The 21,045-nt window shown below is 34.1% G+C and overlaps 1 protein-coding gene across 4 annotated transcripts in view; it reads left to right on the forward strand.

Annotated features, from left to right (window-relative positions):
- The first annotated feature begins 283 nt into the window (after positions 1 to 283).
- LOC140158740 (uncharacterized) overlaps positions 284 to 21,045 on the forward strand; it is a 92,000-nt gene continuing 71,238 nt past the window's right edge. The window contains exon 1 of one of the 4 annotated variants that reach the window (XM_072181946.1): positions 284 to 608. In XM_072181946.1, coding sequence (XP_072038047.1) covers positions 567 to 608 — 42 coding nt within the window. In that variant the 5' untranslated portion in view covers positions 284 to 566. Of the gene's footprint in view, positions 609 to 18,079; positions 18,474 to 21,045 lie in introns of those variants that run through there. The other 3 variants (XM_072181945.1, XM_072181947.1, XM_072181948.1) reach the window with 3 other exon arrangements.

Below are 21,045 nucleotides of genomic sequence, written 5' to 3' on the forward strand. Positions count from 1 at the left end.
TATATGGCCGAACTGAGTTCTTTGTGAAAGTTTTTTTCATTGTTACCACAAAAAGTATTCTTTAAATGAAAACCACAAACCTGGTGTCTGATTGAGTTCGCCATTGCACGTGTGATATATCTAATTGGAACAAAGCCTCGTAAAACAAATTAATTATCGTCTCCTGACAGATACGGTCAGCGATTTTGACGATACACAATTCTATTGAAGTTATACATAAAACTGAATATTTAAGTAATGGTATATAACGCTTTTTCACAGGCATTCATTGCAATATGTATGGAAACGGGTATGGAAAAGGCCCGGGAAAAGGCTGAAAGATAATTATCGAATGGATCATGTGGGTTTTAAAAAAATCAAGAAAACCACAAAACCGGCAACTGTGTATACCACAAGTGTGTCGCAATATTGTTAGGTTTGAAAGATAGCAGACTAACTACCCTGTGGAAATCAAAGATTCATTACCATACAGGACTATATAGCTACCAGCTGGAATATAAGTGATGCGTCCATTTTATAATTAATTTATACATCTATTTTTATACATTCGGTGATATTACCTTGCTATGACAACCATGGAAGGTGAACAGAAAATGACAAATGTTGAGGTAAGTTAACTTTTGTTAAAATTAATTAATCTATCTATTTGTTATATTGAACGAATCTTGTTTCTTAAACAGCTTAAATATATCTCAGCTTTGTTATTACCTTGCGTTGTCTCTTGCTTTGGTATATATTGGGTCACTAGATGCATGGGTTTACTGTGACAGACACAATTTTGCAGTGTATGATAATAAGTATTGAGTAATAATAGTTATTGTAATCTTCAGTAGGTAGGACCTATATTGAATTTATTTCACGTGTTGAAATTTTGCCTGAAATTATTTAAAGGAGTATTGGGAGCACGGTGGCCGAGCGGAACGGGCTAGGACTCATAATCGGAAGGTTGCGGGTTCGAGCCCCGGCGACCCCATCGTGTTGTGCCCTTAGTAAGGCACTTTATCTCGATTACTCCTCTCCACCCAGGTGTGAATTGGGGAGCTGTTATGAATACTGTCCATTGAGCGCCGCCCAAAGGTATGAGCATGCCTTGGGCATTGTATGGCAGCTGACATATTCTAATGACGGCGGAATAAATGTAAAGCGCTTTGGTACATGTTCACATGTGAAAGGCGCTGTATAAATACCAACATTTATTTTTATTTTGTGATCCTAGCATCCTCTTTTTACGACATTTTTCAGTACATATCCACGAAAAAAGCTTATTCCCCAAATTTCAGTTGATTCCGATTTTGCGTTTGCGAGTTATGCATGATTATGTGTATTACACTGCTCCATAGACAATGTGTTGTAATTTCGTTCTGGTATACCAGAACGAAATTCAAATTTCACGATATCTTTGCTAAACGAATTAATCTGCAAGAAAGATTTTGTAAATAAACATGTAGCCAGAGGTTTCCAGTGGTATAAAAATCTCAATTTTTTTTGGAGAAAAGTGGGGGGATGAGGCTGTGGATCACGAAATGCCCTTTTAACGATGATCTTCGCAATTCAAGCCGTAACAACACTACTGCTACCACTATCCTCAATCCTTTACCACTACCAGTCACGTCAAACCCAATTCTTGAAGGTTAATCTACACCCTCGTACATCGGATAAGACTTGACTAATTCTGAAACTAAGACAGCTTTTATCCCAAATTCATTCAACTTAAGCACTAATAATAATTATTATTTCGCTTAATCTATAGACTTGCATACAATCTTTTAAAAATATAGTGTGACTAGTGTTATGACATTTTCCCCGGGACATTTTTCAGTATAGATATCCACGAAAAAAGCTTATTACCAAAAAATCAGTTGATTCTGATTTTGCGTTTGCGAGTTATGCATGATTATGTGTATTACACTAGTCCATAGACAATGTGTTATAATTGAAATTCAAATTTGACGATATTTTTACAAAACGAATTAATTTGCAAGAAATATTTGGTACATAAACATTATGTAGCCAGAGGTTTCTAGTGGTGTAAAAATCTCAACTTTTTTCAGAAAATTGTGGGGATGAGGCTGTGGATCATGAAATGCCCTTTTAATGCAAATTATTAGACCTCTACTTGCCAAGCAACACTCGCCAATTGGATTCTGTAGCCAAAGTCATCAGCGACTCTAACAAACAAACAATCAAACAAACAAAAAAGTAATTTTCCGTTCACCAATGATGACGGACACGTTTTAGCTTGACGCGAGCATGCATGACACAACAACACACAATTAACTATTATACGAAATTTGTGCACATGTCATTATCAAAACCAAACTTTATTTTAATTTAAATTTTACATAATATTATCTATTTATAGTGTCTGAGCCTTGGGCGACATGTCAAACAATATTGACACGCATAATTACTAATACTTTGAATATTCCATGTTGCATTATGTCAAAATCACAGAGGTTAATAACCGCTAAGAACAAAGCACAATAACACATTCTATGAATCGCGTCTCTTTTGTACCAGGGATTGTCTCGTATCCATGTTTTTGTACATCCGCGTTCGGTCAGAAATTGAGAGGAATTTAGTGAGTCTATGTCACCAGCAATTATTTGAAAATTTATCATAAATATAATCTGTATTGCTATTGAATTGAGATTCTGCAACAATTTACCCATTAATAAGACTCACTCCTGGTACAAGTTTGTTTTATGTAAGTCTATTGAATCTTTTAAATCACAAAGAAACACGATCTTAGATGAAAATGTCGTGGATGTACAAGGTGTCCCATATTATTACATATAGAAAATGAACCGCATTTTGTAGTGATACATCCATAGACAGTATAACAATGTATTTTTCCGGATACTATTTATTCATCCTTCTTGTAACTGTCTGCTCAACTTAACTTACTAGCGGTCACCCGTCTTTCGCGGTTCGTAAATAAATGCAATTTTACAAATGCATCACCACCCTCTGATTTTTATTGCAAACAATTTTCCCAACTCCCTAATTTATTACCGATTGATCAGTCGTTTCATTTAATTCATTTTAATCAATTTCTTATGGGAGTGTCACGACTGGTTAACCATCAAAATATCGCACAACGAAATTTGAACACATTCACACCTGTTGTTTTATATTTTGTGTTTATTACTCTTTATTTTTCAAGTATTTTTCCAAACTTTTGCACAAAAGAAACATTCTCCCGGGAACATTCTAAAATTGAATAAAAAAAAGAGGAATATATGGTCATTAGAGAAGAACACAGTTTTGATGAAGGCGTTTCAGAACGCTGTATTTTCTGTCATCAACATAGTAATAGTAAAATTAAGAACAATCTTTTGCAATTAGGCTTTGTGTGGGTTTTTTAGTTGAAATCGCTGCTGTGTGTTACATACTGTAAAGAATATTGTACATTTCTGACTGAACTGAACTACAGAACTACTGAAAAATTGCATCTGCCATGCTATGGCTGAGCCTACTGAAATGTCCCGCCAAATGGCTGTGACGGTGGTAATGAACCTGGTGTTACATGTTACGTAAACACCTTGCTCAGGAATGCGTGGAATTCGGACTAAGGGTCCTTTTTATCTTTTCAGTTTCTGTTTCCGTATTCGTTTTCGTAAGTCATTGTTATTCTGAAGTGTTAGCCTGCTAGGTGTGACCAATCTTTTATTCTAGCTATTTGTTAGTTACTAATAATTTGAAGCAAGTGAATTTCGGTTTTCGTTTTGGTAAGTTATTTAATTTCAGACATATGAAAACGTGAGATGAGAGGGTTGGTGCCAATCTAGACAAAAAGTGTCTAAATTTTACGGTCGTAAATTCGCGATAAGTTGTACGGCGCGGCTTCAACTGACTTGCGTTTGGTGTATAATGCACTTACGCCTAGGCGTGAGTGGCTCGTAAAAATAGTGTAGCATTGAAATAAACTAACCATGTTGCCAAGTTATAAGCAAATGTCTTTCATATTGGCGATGAAACGAGTGTCTGAAATAGCCAAATATATCCCAATGAGGCGCGTACAAGTGGCGATTTGGTAATCATGTTTTATATTGAAATGCAATACAAAAGAATTGCATTGGAGCAAAGATAATTCATTTTATTTATTCGTAATAATGGCAAGCTAATCTGATAATTGGTTGGGCCTATATGCAAGACTTGGGTTTATTTTGAATGTATATTTTTGCAGAGCCTATACGTGGACCTTTTGTGATTTTAAGGCTTTTTTTTCAACGTTTTTACAGAAAAAGGTGGACCTTTTCATTCGGATTGGCATTTTGTCATATTAATGTGAATCAATTTAACAACATCAAAGACGAGAGGGTCCTAGACCATTAAAACACCGGTGTTTCATAATCTTGTCTCTCCAGCCTTTGTTGACATCGGCATCAACCTCTTTTGAAATAAGCTGATTGGTACTTCAAAGTTAACAATGAATTCAAGTTACAGATCAACTCACTTAATCCCTTATGTTTTCGTGTCTGAACAATAGACTTACGAAAACTGAAAAGATAAAAAGACCCTAAGTACGCAAGTTGTGAACTTGACATTCACATGGGTACTAGTAGAGGGTACATAGATTATGCTATGTTAAGGACATATATTTGGTATCATTTTAAAACATCTACATGTAATCTTTTTTGGGACACCGGATGATTATTAAGAAACACATACTGGTCAACCTCTGCAAACTATCAGATATTTTTCCAATCATATACAAATGGATTATGTTATTTACATTTCGATGACTATAGCAGATTGATTTAATCGCGTATCATATGTAGGACTAATAGATTTATACATTGCCATGAAAAAAACCTCTATGTTGAAGAATGCTGTACACTAACTTATAGCTATGCACATCATAATATTAAAACATAAAAAGAGGGCACGAGCCGGAGTGGGGTGGGTGGGGTGGGATTTTTGGATGGCACGTGCCCACCAAGTCGATCTGAAAAAAATCCAATAGGAAATTTGCCGAACAAACTGCTTGTTCCCCCCCCCATGATGACCCACGCAACGCAACTGGATCACCAACCTATCCTCTGTTATGTTATGTATAAACATGTATATCACCATAAACAAAAAAGAAATCCTGATCATAGTTTCATAAAAGCAAACCGTAATAAATTTCAAATAAATCTATCAGCTTTAAATGCATTTAAAAAAAGAAATTAAGAATAATTCAACACAGGAATTAGGAGCTAAAACGTAGTGTTATTTCGATTCAGAAAAAGAATTTCAATTCAATTCAGATTCAATTCTCTTTGTAGTTAACATGTTTCGATCCAATTCAAATTCATTCTTATTTTGTAAAATCATTTTGATGCAATTTCAATTCAATTCTTCTCTGATTCATTTCAAATTCAATGCATTGAAATTATCTGCTAACCAATTTCAATTCCAATCCACAGCATTTAAATTCAATTCATATTAAAATTAAATTCTTATTGCCAACACTAATACATTTTACCGTGCATTTGCCTAAAAGCAGTTCGGAGAGAAAGTTTATTGTAACTGATAAGCTGACAATAAAGTGAAATGGCAGAATGAAAAAAAAAACTTTTTTGATTCAATGCATTGAATTGAAATGCAAAAAACAAAAAAACAAAAAAAAGACACATTTTGATTCAATGCATTGAAATGAAAGAATAAAAATATTTCGATTCTATGCATTTAAAATTGAATTGAAAAAAAAACCACACCATTTTAATTGAATCCATTGAATTGAACTGAAAAATGGGCAAAATCAAATTCAATTCAAATCCTGTTCCAATGCATTGAAATAACACTACTAAATTTTCATTCTTGTTTGGGGAGGACAGTTGGTGCATAATGTTTCCGTTTCAAAACTGAGATAGGCCAAATGCGATGTAATATGTAGGTCATGATGATATACACGTGTGTAATAGGCTATGTATTTGGGTTGATACAAAAACGAATGTATGTCTATATTTTGAAAATGTACGATGTACCAACCTATTTGTAAAGCTCCTCTTTTGGTCAAATTTATTAATCGCACTTAAGCGCGATTCGTCCAAATCACAATTTCAATATCCACGTCGGGAGGTAAGATTTATCATTAATTTTTTTTTTTTTTTAAATATCGAATGAAACATAATCACAAGCATACAATAAATGTATTTGTTTATATATTATTTATCTATATAATTCAAATTTGTTCAAAATACTCTTCCGAATTCTTAACGATCTGTTGAATAAAACAGAAGATTTCGTATCTCCTAAGGATGCTCCCTTTAATTTTTTCGATAAACAATAGTTTTCTTAAAGCCATAATGTACAATCTTATAATAAGAAATGGGGTATTTTTTTTTAAACCTGATATTTTAGCGTATTTGTAATATTTACATATGTCCCAAACGTGCACCAAAATAAAATCAGCCAAATTCGCTGTGTTTGTCAGCGAAACAGAGCAAGTTTAATATCATATCCTCAACAAGGTGGGTTTTTTTATTATTACCTTGTTATTTTCGCTTAAAATGGTCAGAAAGCTTTCCTGCAGTTATTAGTAATATTAGTTCAGTAATTTAAGCAAATTGTATACATTATGGTTTTAAAAAGTAAAATCGCTGTTTAATAAACTTGATTAGAATAAAAGCGAAGCTATTTTGGGATGGCAATAATCGTATCGTTGTAACAGGTATGACACCTGTAAACATTGTGTGCTTGTGATGTTTAAATTCATATAGCCGCATTAAGCTCACGGGTGGTTCAAGACGATTAGTAATTGCCTGAAAAAGGGTGATATATCTTTAAGCGTCTCCGTTTATAATGTAGATATTTATTGTGGACTTTTGTGGTCATTTTAATTTATGAGCCTTTTAATCCGACCATTTGCAATGTCTTATACACAACATAGATGTCGATTAGTTGTTATGTCCAAAAAAAACCACATTATACAACAGTGAATCGTCATACAAGTAGAGCACAAAAGTATGCCATTTATATCTTAACAAATATAACAAAAGTCACCATGTTCTCGTACCCTACGGTAGCTCTATAAACAATGCAGTACAAATAAGAGATATCATAATTTGTATGATTATTATGCATGCCGCAATTTGACGTCCCAACATTACGTCTAAAACATATGTTCCTGATCAGACAGTTCTGGTCTGTTGATGGTTCGGAATGGTTGACTAACCATTTGGTTAAATCTGATTGCTCCATCAATTATCATGTACTGTAATTGCAATTTATTTTATTGTAGAACTAATAATACTAATTTAATTCGCGACATGACAGGTACTGTCATGTAATTCTTCTTAATAAGTAGATTGCCATATGGATATTGGTGACCCAACACAAGTAAATGAGGCTGAGATATGGAAACGGATAAAATCCCCGAAGGCGTTGAGAGTATTTTACAGATCCAGATCCAGATGAAGACCACTACGACCTAGCAACCTGTGTTTGTAATGAATGATGAACTTTGTCAATGAAATCAATTAAACCGGTATCAATATAAATAGTACTTCATCCTCATAAAATAATTATCTACTCATTTCAGGGTTAGATTGCTAAAAGCACTCACGGACTTGAGATAAAATTGAATACGGGGTGTACCAGAACGATTATCACCCATCGATGTGGCAATTTAATTTCAGTTTTAAACACCTATCAAACCATCAACGTGATATTAACGCTACACATACGATCCATATTTTTATAACATTTCCGTCACCAATCCACTAACATGCTAACATTGCACTGAAAGCAAAACGAAAGTTGTTGTCATGTGTCCATTCCATCCACTGACTGTTAACAATGCTCATTTGGTTTGTGAAGTAAGAATGCACCCATTAGGACCAAGTGCGTTTCCGCGCTGATGGTTAAACATTACAATATATTCAGATGAACCCTGAATTATTGCACGAAAGAAAATTGCATAGCTCTGCTTATAATCTTCATTAACAATTAACATGGTTAAGGGATCCAAAATGAGCGTTTATTGCGTTTCGACAGTATTTTTTGTGGTACATGAGAGCACCTCAGACCTATCGAATTGCATTCTGAATACGAAGCATGTCTTTCTGATATCAAATAATTTTCATTTTTAAAAATCACAATATAATACAAATTTTATGACAAATTATAAAAATTTGATATTTTTCAAATTTTGATATATAACAGTCCTCGAAGTAAATTATATAGATCTAATGATATATTCTTAAAGTGTATGTAGCAGGAGGAAAAAGCCGACGGTCAATTGAACATTTGACCTTTCATATTGAAGATATGGATTTTTTCCCAAAAAGACCTAATTTTTTTGGTGTTTTGGAAAAAAATCCATATCTTCAATACGAAAGGTCAAAATTTTCAATTGATCGTCGGCTTTTCATCCCACCTACATACACCTTAAGTATAAATCATCAGATTTATAAAGTTTACTTCGAGTACTGTTAAATATCAAAAATATCAATTTTAATGATTTGTCATAAAATGTGTATTAAATTGCGAATTTCAAAAAATCAAAATTATTTGATATCAGAATGACATTCTTCGTATTCAGAATGGAATTCGATATGTCTGATGTGCTCTGATGTCTCAAAATAAATACTGTCCAAACGTTCATACCCCAGCCCTTAATGGCAACTTATAAAATAATATTAATAACAGTGCAGCTGTTAGGAATTTTCGGAGTGATGAGAAAGATGAATAATGATTAGGTAGCTCATTCTGAATCTTCGTCGATGACGTTTTGGACCACATTCAATAGTTGTATTAGCAAGAGTGTAATAGTGATGTGACTTAAAAAAATACACGGATGAAGGGTCAATGGAATGTGTCATTCATTCATTTAACTTGTCGGTAATATGTTGTAAGTGATATTAGATTGGAAAACAAATTTGATTCAGAAGGATCCTTCTTCGAGAATTCAATGGCAAGACATTATTGATGTATACACAATTTTATATTCGCAGTGCACACTCACATGTACACATATTAGTAAGAAGATTCTTCTCGATTCAAACATGCGATATCTCGTATATTGTAATGTTTCCTTCACAATCACTATATATTTCAACCCATTTACAGTCCAATCCGTCCATAATGGGATACAGGTCACCAAGTGTCTTCCTTGCACTTAATATCCTCCATTTGTTGCTACTGTCCAAACATTTGCAATTGTCTCTTTCTATAGCTTACTCTACTAACACCCTCCTTAGAGTAACATTTACGTTAACATGCTGTGCATTAACCCTCATTTTTTCTTAATGCCTAAAACAGTACACAAAGGAGAAAATTTCAATAATGTGTTATATAAAATATACTACTGCGTTAATTAATAGAATAGCAATAGATACATTGAATTGCATAAAGCACTGGTTCTTGAGAGAAGCTTTGATATTCCAAGGACAAAATGAATCAGGAGACTTTTCAATGTCGCACTTTCTTAGCGGAGAAGTTAACGGATTAACGTCTTTGTCGTGAGAAAACGACATTCTATTTCTGAGTAAAAATACACAGATGAAGGGGAAATGTAATGTGTCATTCATTCATTAATATACTTGAAAGATGTATGATTAGGTAGCTCATTCTGAATCTTCGTCGATGCCGTTTTGGTCCACTATTCACATGATTCATGCTATTCAAATAGTTGTATTAATCAAGAGTGTAATATTGATGTGACTTAAAAATACACGGATGAAAGGGAAATGTAATGTGTCATTCTTTCATTTAACTTGACGGTAATAAATTGTAAGTGATATTAGTTTGGAAAACAAACTTGATTCAGAAGGAACCTTCTGCGAGAATTCAATGGCAAGACATTAATGTACATGTACACAGATTAGTAAAATGATTCTCCTCAATTCAAACATCTTCAGATGAGATATCTCGTATATTGTAATGTTTCCTTCAAAATCACTATATTTCAACCCATTTACAGTGCAATCCGTCCATAATGGGATACAGGTCACCAAGTGTCTTCCTTGCACTTAATATCCTCCATATGTTGCTACTGTCCAAACATTTGCAATTGTCTCTTTCTATAGCTTACTCTACTAAAACCCTCCTTAGAGTAACATTTACGTTAACATGCTGTGCGCGTGCATTAACCCTCATTTCCCTTAATGCCCAGAACAATACACAAAGGAGATAATGTTGCGTTATTAAATGAATTATTGTGTTAACAGAATAGCAATAGATACATTGAATTGCATAAAGCACTGGTTCTAGAGAGGAGCTTTGATATTCCAAGGGCAAAATGAATCTGGAGACTTTTCAATGTCGCACTTTCTTAGCGGAGAAGTTAACGGATTAACGTCTTTGTCGTGAGAAAACGACATTCTGTTACTGAGTAAAAGATGTCAAGGTACATAAATGAAGATGAACCAGTGCGGTGTTTGAGCAGATGACGGTCTTAGATCTAAATACTGTAAATGTATTTTGCGAGTCAATCTGGAACCGGTCAGTTGTATTGGGGGGATGTTTTTGAAAACGCTGAAAATTGAATTTTACCGAGGTTGTCAATATGTAAATAAAGGTTGCAAAATATATTATTAGAGGCAATTGTTAAGAAAAGAAGCAAGATTCTCCAAAGGTTTGTTGATACTTTCGACCCATAACTTTCAAGCAACACTATTGTGCAGAAGAATAGTATATTATTATGTTGCATTAACAGTAATATCTGTTGTGTTCAATATTTCAACATTTATTGTAACCAGGATCATGGATTAAATATACAGCATGTCTCAAAAACAATTGTGCAAGTGAAAAGCGCCCTCTTTGGCAATTAGAAAATATCGTTGTGACATAATGCTTACATCAACGTCACGGGTGCAGTCTTAGCTCTCAAATGCCGTTGATTCTGTTCAATTTGCTTGTTTCAATTTCGAGATATGTTTATTTAACAACGAAAGGGTAAAATCACAATTGTGCCACTTTTACTAGGGAAGGGAGCTGTATAATAGTAAATCAATGATAGCTGATGCTGATGCGTCTAATGCATTCCCCTTTCGGGGCGCATACATTAGACGCATCAACATCAGCACGCGTGCATTATTTTGTCTAATATCTCTCCCAACAAGTAATACGCGTTCATTAACCTATAACATGTATAGGTGCGCAATTTTGTCTTTAACATGTCTTAAGTTACTAAGAGAACAGTATTTACCATGATAAAATCATTGACATGCACATGTATTTAATTTTTACAGCAGAATATTTATTTATCTTTTAATCTCTTTTAAGTGGAAAAGAGAATCATTATTCATGCATCATGATAAAACAGTCAAAACAGTCAAAAAATTTTGTATTGTGTAATTGATGCATTCTTTTGATTTCACGAAGGAACTCCTGATAAACTTGATGCTATCACTGTTACATGTAAAACCCCCGGGGGAGGCACTCCCTATCTGAAATGGCAGGGATGTGCCTCGGCCATGTTAAAAGTAGAGGGCATTCAGGTCAAATGTACAATTACAAAAATATGGGGTCATTCAGTACACAACCTGAATAAAAATGGGGTCATTCGGTATGAAACGTTGAAAAAGGATGGCCATTGGGGTAACAAAAAGTAAAATGGGAGTCATTGAGTACAGGATTGCCAAAAGAATATCATTAAGTACACATAAATAAGTGCGTGCCAAACTGCGTAAAAACAACTTGGCCACCTTGGAAATGTGAAAAATCTCATTATTTCTGGAGGAGAATACAAATACCACCTAAATTTGGGAATTAAAAGGGGGGTCATTGGGTATAGCAGGAAATAGAAAAAGGGGGTCATTGAGTGCATGAATTTTTTTAAAGGGGGTCATTGGGTAATATGTAGGACCATAACACAAAAAGGGGTCATTGGGTACAAGCCGGTTTGAAAAAGGGGTCTATCCTGAGGCACATGATGCATATCTGTCATGGAAGTGCCCCCCCCCCCCGGGGTAAAACCCTCTTACCTAGTAAAAGTGGCACAACTGTGATTTTATTTACCCTTTCGTCTTTAACTAAACATATCTCGAGATTAAACCAAGCCAATTGAACAGAACAAACGGCATTTCAGAGCTAAGACTACGCCCTTGACGGTGATGTAAGCATTATGTCACATCAGTAGTTTCTAATTGCCATAGAGGGCGCTTTTCACTTGCACAATTTTTTTTGAGACAGGCTGTACAAACTTGATAATAATCAATTTAGTCAAACATTCCGTGTAAAATAATTTTAGTTTTCATTATGTTTATGTTCCTCCTCCTGTGATGGCAAACGTGACATATTTAGTTTTAATGTTCAGTGGAGGTTTATAAGTGATTATAGATGCAATTTAGTTGGGATTAAGCATGTCTGGCGCCTAGGGTTAGAGTATGATTAAGGATTAGGATATAATAAAGTTATATAGGATTGGGATATAACGGTGTGTCACTTTAAGACCAGTGGTCACGTGGTACTGTTGACTGTTGGATTGACAAGACATGCGGTATACGGAAATGGTGTTACGATTCAAGTAAGGTGTCTGATACCTCAGCATTACAGGTAGATTTGATACAGCTAGGAATACGGGCATATAGTATAAAGTTAAGGGGCATGCTGCAAGGAGTTATGGTAGAGTATCGGGTATCTTAGAGCTTCTTAAGATAAGTTGGGGGCACGGTGGCGCAGCGGTACGGTTTACCTTGCAATTGATGGATTGCGAGTTCGAGCCCCGGCGCGGCGGTGCCATCGTGTTGTGCACTTGTGTAAGGCGGTTTACTTCACTTGCATCTCTCTACCCAGGTGTGAAATGGAGAGCTGTTATGAATATTCAGGTGCCCAATGGTGTGAACATTCCTTGGGCACTGCATGACAGCTGACATATTCTAACGACAGTGGAAAAAATGTAAAAGGCTTTGGTACACGTGAAACTAAGCGCTGTATAAATGCCAACATTTATTTTAAGTGGCTTGAGTTATAGATCTGCTGAATTGGTACCTACTGTCTCCCAGTTTGGGCTCAGTTTGAGGTATTTGCACTAAATTTAATTGAACAAGAGCGTAATAATTGATGTGAATATTACAATTTAGGGCTTATTTTACATTTTTATATCACACCTTTTAAAATTCAGACAGATGTACTTCGTAATAAAATAACATTCAATGCTCTCAATGGTAATTTGTGTTCTGGATCGATCCATCCAAACATTGTAATAGATATGTTACATTCACTGTCGTATAGGAAGCATTCGTGTTCTGGATTGATCCATCCAAACATTATAATAGATACGTTACATTCACTGTCGTAGAGGAAGCATTCGTAGATAACCTGTGTTCTGGATTGATGCATCCAACATTACAATAGATATGTTACATTCACTGTCGTGGACATTTGGTGGAGGAAACATTCGTAAGGAGCACTTAAATGTTGTTTTGATCTATCTGTTTCAAGGGTGTTGGATTTTTAATTAATACCACTTTCGTTCGAAAACAAAGGACAAATTCTTTAAGCAAGAAGCAACAACAGTAATACCAGTAATGAGCGCAAAATCACACAATGTGCATTTCTTTGGTTTAAGAGGTTTACCATAAATATTCCATTTAAGGCAATGGTACGCCCAGCATAAATGCCTATATGCCTGTCCATTAAGGTATTTCCTATGCTATTCAATAATGATTGTAAACCATCTTCAACTTGCATTGATAACACGTCTGTTTGCCCCTTCTGGTTTAATTTTCACTCGCATCCATATCCGAAACAAATTCACCCACTCGCACAATTAGATTTAAGGTCGATGAAATCAAATCTTATTGTACTACAAAATTGTTATATCATATAGCCCTCGTCATCCCATAAAACTATCCGCAGAGGTTTACTTCGATTAAGTACTGTACCTATTTCCTACTTTAAAACAATACCTCTTATCTGACATCCTGTTGCCATGGTAACTATTTGAATTACTTTACTTTTTTACCATGCCCATCTGAGTGAAAACAAAATATCTTTAAACATATAGAATATGCACTCTATAAACCATCTTACGCGGTTGGAACAGATTCGTTTTTAAGTCTACATTATTTTTTACAAACTGCAATACAGTATTATCAGGGGGTGAGCATAAATATATAATTCTGGAGCTTATTCTTCATTTATATTCTAGATATCTACAATTATATTTTCATGTGCAAAGAGCATGGGTGCGTTTTTATGCGTACCTAAAATAGATGAATAGATTACAAATTAAACAAAGTGCTCTGATTAGATACTGTATATCCGATGGTGCGTTCAAAACATTAGCGATGCATCGATATCATTATCATGATTATGAATTATAAATGGAACGGGTTTCGAGTTCAAGAATTATCATGTAATGCATGCTGGAATATTATTTGTAATACTGAGAGAACAAATATAGTATAAATATCAAATAAATTTTCATCATAACAAATTAGTCTCTTGAGATTGATTAATACGGTATTCCTGTAATGACAAATCAATGAATGACAAACTAAATGACGAATTACTTTGATAAATACTAATTCCTCATTTAATTGTTTTTCCTTCTTCTTTTTACAATAGATATGTTACATTCACTGTCGTAGAGGAAGCATTCGTAGATAACCTGTGTTCTGGATTGATTCATCCAAATATTACAATAGATATGTTACATTCACAGTCGTAGAGGAAACATTCGTAGATAACCTGTGTTCTGGATTGATCCATCCAAACATTATAATAGATATGTTACATTCACTGTCGTAGAGGAAGCATTCGTGTTCTGGATCGATCCATCCAAACATTACAATAGATATGTTACATTCACTGTCGTATAGGAAGCATTCGTAGATAACCTGTGTTCTGGATTGATCCATCCAACATTCAAATAGATATGTTACATTTACTGTCGTAGATGAAACATTCGTAGATAACCTGTGTTCTGGATTGATCCATCCAAACATTATGTTAGATATGTTACATTCACTGTCGTATAGGAAGCATTTGTGTTCTGGATTAATCTATCCAAATATTACAATAGATATGTTACATTCACAGTCGTAGAGGAAACATTCGTAGATAACCTGTGTTCTGGATTGATCCATCCAAACATTATAATAGATATGTTACATTCACTGTCGTAGAGAAAGCATTCGTAAGGAGCACTTAAATGTTGTTTTGATCTATATATGTTTCAAGGGTGTTGGATTTTTAATTTCCACTTTTGTTCGAAAACAAAGGACAAGTTCTTTAAGCAAGAAGCAACATCAGTAATACCAGTAATGAGCGCTTTAAGCAGTAGGTTTACCATAAATATCCAATTTAAGGCAATGGTACGCCCAGCATAAATGCCTATATGCCTGTCCATTAAGGTATTTCCTATGCTATTCAATAATGATTGTAAACCATCTTCAACTTGCATTGATAACACGCCTGTTTGCCCCTTCTGGTTTAATTTTCACTCGCATCCATATCCGAAACAAATTCACCCACTCGCACAATTAGATTTAAGGTCGATGAAATCAAATCTTATTGTACTACAAAATTGTTATATCATATAGCCCTCGTCATCATATAAAACTATCCGCAGAGGTTTACTTCGATTAAGTACTGTACCTATTTCCTACTTTAAAACAAATTCCTCTTATCTGACATCCTGTTGCCATGGTAACTATTTGAATTACCTTACTTTTTTACCTTGCCCATCTTTGTGAAAACAAAATATCTTTAAACATATAGAATATGCACTCTATAAACCATCTTACGCGGTTGGAACAGATTGTTTTTTAAGTCTATATTTTTACAAACTGCAATACAGTATTATCAGGGGTGAGCATAAATATATAATTCTTGAGCTTATTCTTCATTTATATTCCAGATATCTACTATTGTGTTTTCATGTGCAAAGAGCATGGGTGCGTTTTGTGCGTACCTGAAATAGATGAAGTGCTCTGATTAGATATACTGCTATATCCGATAGTGCATTCCAAACATTAGCGATGTATCGACGTCATTATCATGATTATGAAAAGGTTTATAAATATTAATTAGAAATATTAATTCGTCAAAAACATGGTATAATTTGGAAATTAAAAATTTAATTATAAATAGAACGGGTTTCGAGTTCAAGAATTATCATGTAATGCATGCTGGAATATTATTTGTAATACTGAGAGAACTAAATGACGAATTATTTTGATAAATACTAATTCCTTATTTAATTCTTTTTCCTTCTTCTTTTTTTTCTTTTTCTTCTTCTTTTTTTCTTTTTCTTCACCTTCTTTCAGTTCTTTTCACTCACTATTCTATAATTGTTTCAAAACATTTTCCTTTCAGATACTGTATAATCCAACTAATTGTGTGAAAATTCAAATTAGGTTTACACATATGTCGGTTTACAAACGTACAACGTCCCAATGGTCATCTACGATTCAAATTTAAGACGTTTTCTTAACCTCATTTTGTGTTAATGTAAGCATTCAAAATGCAAATAACTCGCAATGCAGACAGTTTACGAGGTTAAATTTGACGTTTGGAATAGAGAGAGCATGCTACATTGTGTTATTATGCATTTATGTGGCTCAAGAGCTTGACACTTTTAACTTATTTATTTACGCGGCTCTAAAGCTTAACACTTATCACCTTTGTTTTTAAGCAAAATAAATGTTATGTGTCTGACACAAGGGTCCATCTGGAATAGTGTGGCTGGTGAATCTTGGGATCCACGTGTATGATGAAATGAATCACGTCGTATATTCAGGTTCTTGTGTATTATTATCTACTTAAAATTGAGTAAATCAAGTTCATGTTTTAATTGCAAGATATTGAGACATGGATTAATAACTCTGTTAGACTAGAGTGGACCAGAGTGAAGATGTTTTTGAACATAAAGCTGCACAAGATTGGGATGTTCACAAAACCCACAATCTTACACCTAAACCATGTAAACAGGGCTCGCAAAAGTCACAATAAGCAACATCAGTATATCTCTACGAACAATATCATGATATACATAAGCAATAGAATGAAAAGAATATTTGATCTGTTTGTGTATGGTGAATCATACAGAGCAAAGCTTGCATTAATGGTCACCAAAAATTATTAACTAAATGTTTCATAAATAGTAAATGTACAATTAAATAAAGACAGTGGGAGACAAAGACACACATAGAAGACAAGACAATACACGACAAGAAATACACAGACAAGATATTACAAAGACAAGTGAACAACATACATGAAATATCAGCCTATAATATATTATTTTGTATAATAGGTAATCATAAAATTGATCAAACGATTTAAAAATATTTCCGAACATATGCAGAAGTTTGATTAATTTGCTTAATTTGAAACAAGATTGCATAGTTAGAGCAAAATGTAATGTCAGATTACCCCGGATCATTGCAAAATATATGACTATATATGATAATTATGTGGATGTGGTGCAGTGAATAACATAGCACGATTTACCAAATGATCTCTTACTTCAAAACCAAAATATGACTTCAAGTAACTTGCAAGCTGATATGTCATTTGGAGAGAAGTTATCACATTTTCCCAATTTACATAAGAAACAAAACGAGTTGACATTAAACTTACAAATAACAACATATATGTATTTTAACGTCATTGTTTTTAAAAGTAATACATCTTCCATTAAGAAAACCAACCCCATGTATTTAATTAAAAGGGGAAATATTTATCACGATGGTTTCGAAGTCACATCCTGAAATTCTAAAGACGTGTAATGATGACTCCTTATAAATAAAGGGAAATTATTGCATAATACTAGGTGTGTATCATAATAATGCACATCTATTTCAAATCATAACGTACTTACTGCATGTAGAACTCGCTACGGATTTTCTGGTGCGTATTTCATTGCAGTCTGAGGCATTTAAAATTTGCTATATAATCAACTAATGTTTTCACCTTTTAAATACCTAAATAAGTGCAAACCCTAATAAGTGCAACCTGTGGACATACAAGATACTGCTGGAGCGTGGTGAGCGGGCGTAATGACAGAAACTACTTTTCGCGCAATTAAGCAGCGAGTGTTTCATTGACTGGTGATGCGCAAAGCTGATGATGTCGCTTCAAGCAAGTCAGAGCCAGAATTTGAACATCTCTAGCTCTGCTGCTCCCTAGAAAGCCAGTTGCATGTGAAACATCCAGACCGAGGAGACGACCTGGGGCACTGTTCGCAGCTTTATTAAGTGTCTTTCTATTTTAATAGATCACTCGAATTTGCAGTTACCGGATGGAATAAAACAAATGTATGACAACAGATATGCTGTCATTTTGATGCGGATTTATTCAAGAGGGAATTTTTGTCAGGATAAGTTGACCAATATAACACCATTTTTGGCAAATTTGGCAGTATTTTATAATGTGAAAACTACGATACTTTGGAATATTGGATCATAATATTGATGGGAACAATGTGGAGTCCAACGTCAAGTAAAGTGTGGACATTTGGAATATACTGTGAAGAACGTCGACTGGATCCGACAAGGGTGCTCAAATTGGTTCACGAAAACCAATTCTATGTAAGTGGCACCAAAGTGTTCTGTCCTGTAACTGTTTGTAGAGCTTTCAGCATGGTGTAAAAAGATTCGGCATATTTTCGTTTCAATCTTGTAAATGTACTTTTTTTTAATGGGTTCATGCTTGATCTATACATTTACAGTTGAAATAATTTTATAAAAATCAATTTGGTGTCTATTTGATTTTTCTGTTTCTATAACGCTTTTGTAAATAATGTACGTTTATGTTTGGTACAGTTGTCGAATCAAATTTGACAATGTTTCTTGCGGAGAGTTTTCAAATGGTGTTGATTTTTTTCTGTTGCTCAGCTTGCGTGGTAATTATTGCACAGCTCATTACGTCCTCTCTTTAAATTGATATTCACAACATGTTTTGGCGCTTAGGGAAAATTATCGCCTGCTTTTAACGTCAAATTCGGCGGCTTTTATCGTCAATTCATTGGCGTTAAAATGGAATTAAAACAGCGTATACTCGTGAGCAATTAAGTATCCAATGTGATGTCAGCAGGTAAGCAAAAAGGGGAAATTAATGGCCATTAAGCTGTAGGATACTAAGTAACCCATCTTGTTAAACGGCTTGCTTTAAAATACACAACACGCAGTTTACTACATGAACAATTATAACTGTAGTTACCAAAAACACAATTCTTGTTTATAAGCTTTTATACTGTTACCTTTGGTAAATTAGAAGAAAAAGTGACTTTGTTATACAATATTTTCTACGAGTTAAAAACAACAACAACAACAAAACCACACCTTTAAAAGTGCAGAGATCATAGTCGTCAAGAATTCATAGAAGGACTCGTACATAACGGATCCGTATCAGATCAACATATAGATAGACAAGATTGAGTATAGGGGAGAATTGGGATTAGGATTAACTTAGTGATTTGCTAAAAATAAACGGGTAGGCACATCGTGCAAGACAAGTCTAGAAGAATTGTGAATGAGCTAATGCTCATCACAACAGTAAAATTAAAATTATTAGGTAAAATTGATACAAAATTGTAAAAATATACAATGTACCCCGCAATTTACATAAATGTCGATTTTTTGTTGTTGTGACATGGTGATGGTTCCAATATTCTGCAATCCAATCTCACCGTGTTAAAATTCATTGTACAATGACTACAAATGTATTACTAAATTTTCAATTGACTCGACTCAATTATAGGAGTTGTAATGCACTGCTTGGCCACTTTTCATAAGATTCGTTTATAAACAAAAGCTTTAGTAACATTGACAATAGCAAGAGCTAAATAACTGACAATTTGAAAATGCGTGCTTTTACCTTTTGGGAAATTATTTAGGCCTACTATGCGTGGAAAATAAACTATCGTCCTTGAAATCCCGAAACAGAAAACGTAATAAAACCTCCATATGAAGACCTGAGCGCAAGAAGACCGTAAGTCCACTTGGCCCCTCAACATGTATACACTAAAGTTATGTATAGTTTCTTAGGGTTTTATAATGTTTAATACATGTTCCAGGGTGAAAACATCATGAAAGGTTGTGAAAGATTTGTTTTGGCCCCTGAACATGTATAAAACATTATCAAACTATACGAAACTATACGCAACTTTAGTGTATACATGTTGAGGGGCCAAGTGGACTTACGAACTTCTTGCGCTCATGTCTTCTTTTATATTTTCATGTATATCGAATTAAAATTTAAAATGTAGCACACATGATATCCAAAATAATATTATTACTTAAGCTACTTGTAACAAAAACAAGCACCTGATTATTATCATTCATGTGGAGTACTTAGGTATAGCTAAGAACACGAGTCAAGAATTGACTTATGGGTAATTCTACGAGAAAAAGCTATATAGTTACACTGGATGTTGGAGACGATAACCGTTAAACGTAAAAATATACATATGTATAATTCTTCTTCTTAATGCAGCACTGATCTTGTAGCGGATACGCCAGACTTTTCACTATGTGCTTGCATATCTCCATCATAATTGACAAAACCTCATAATTCTGATGTGTCGCGGTTCATTAGTTATGCTAAAGGGGCATAAATCACTTTAAGTCCAAGAAAGATAATGCCTTTCCTGCCCTTTGGAGGCATTGTTTCATCGCTTAAGTAAAAACCAGGGGTGTGTAGATTTTTATTTATTTATTATTATTTATTATTATTACAATACTCTATCGGATATATAGGTTTGTTGAACTTATTAGATATTATCTTTTTTGTATTAATTTGCAGGAACAAATAATTTGATATATACTCTTTTTGTTCAATTTAGACCATTTTGAAAATTTTAACCATGTAAGTTCACGTATGCCCTTTGACCTATTTTGACATAATTATCTCATTAATTAAGTACACAACAATACAGACCTTTTTTATTGAGAGGAACAACATGTGATATTTTATAACTTCGGATTTCCTGAATTGATGAAGGAGTGAGGGAGGTTTTTTCTTCTTCTTCTTCTTCTTAAATCTAAAAAAAGTCATCTCCTTTAACATCTGTAGATTACCAGTGTTCCAATACAGCCTGTTTAATTCCGCTCGTAACTTTAGGTGTCATTGTTGCTAATGATATCCAATATTATTCTCTTC

Source organism: Amphiura filiformis, chromosome 8, assembly GCF_039555335.1.
Source record: "Amphiura filiformis chromosome 8, Afil_fr2py, whole genome shotgun sequence".
Taxonomy (NCBI): domain Eukaryota; kingdom Metazoa; phylum Echinodermata; class Ophiuroidea; order Amphilepidida; family Amphiuridae; genus Amphiura; species Amphiura filiformis.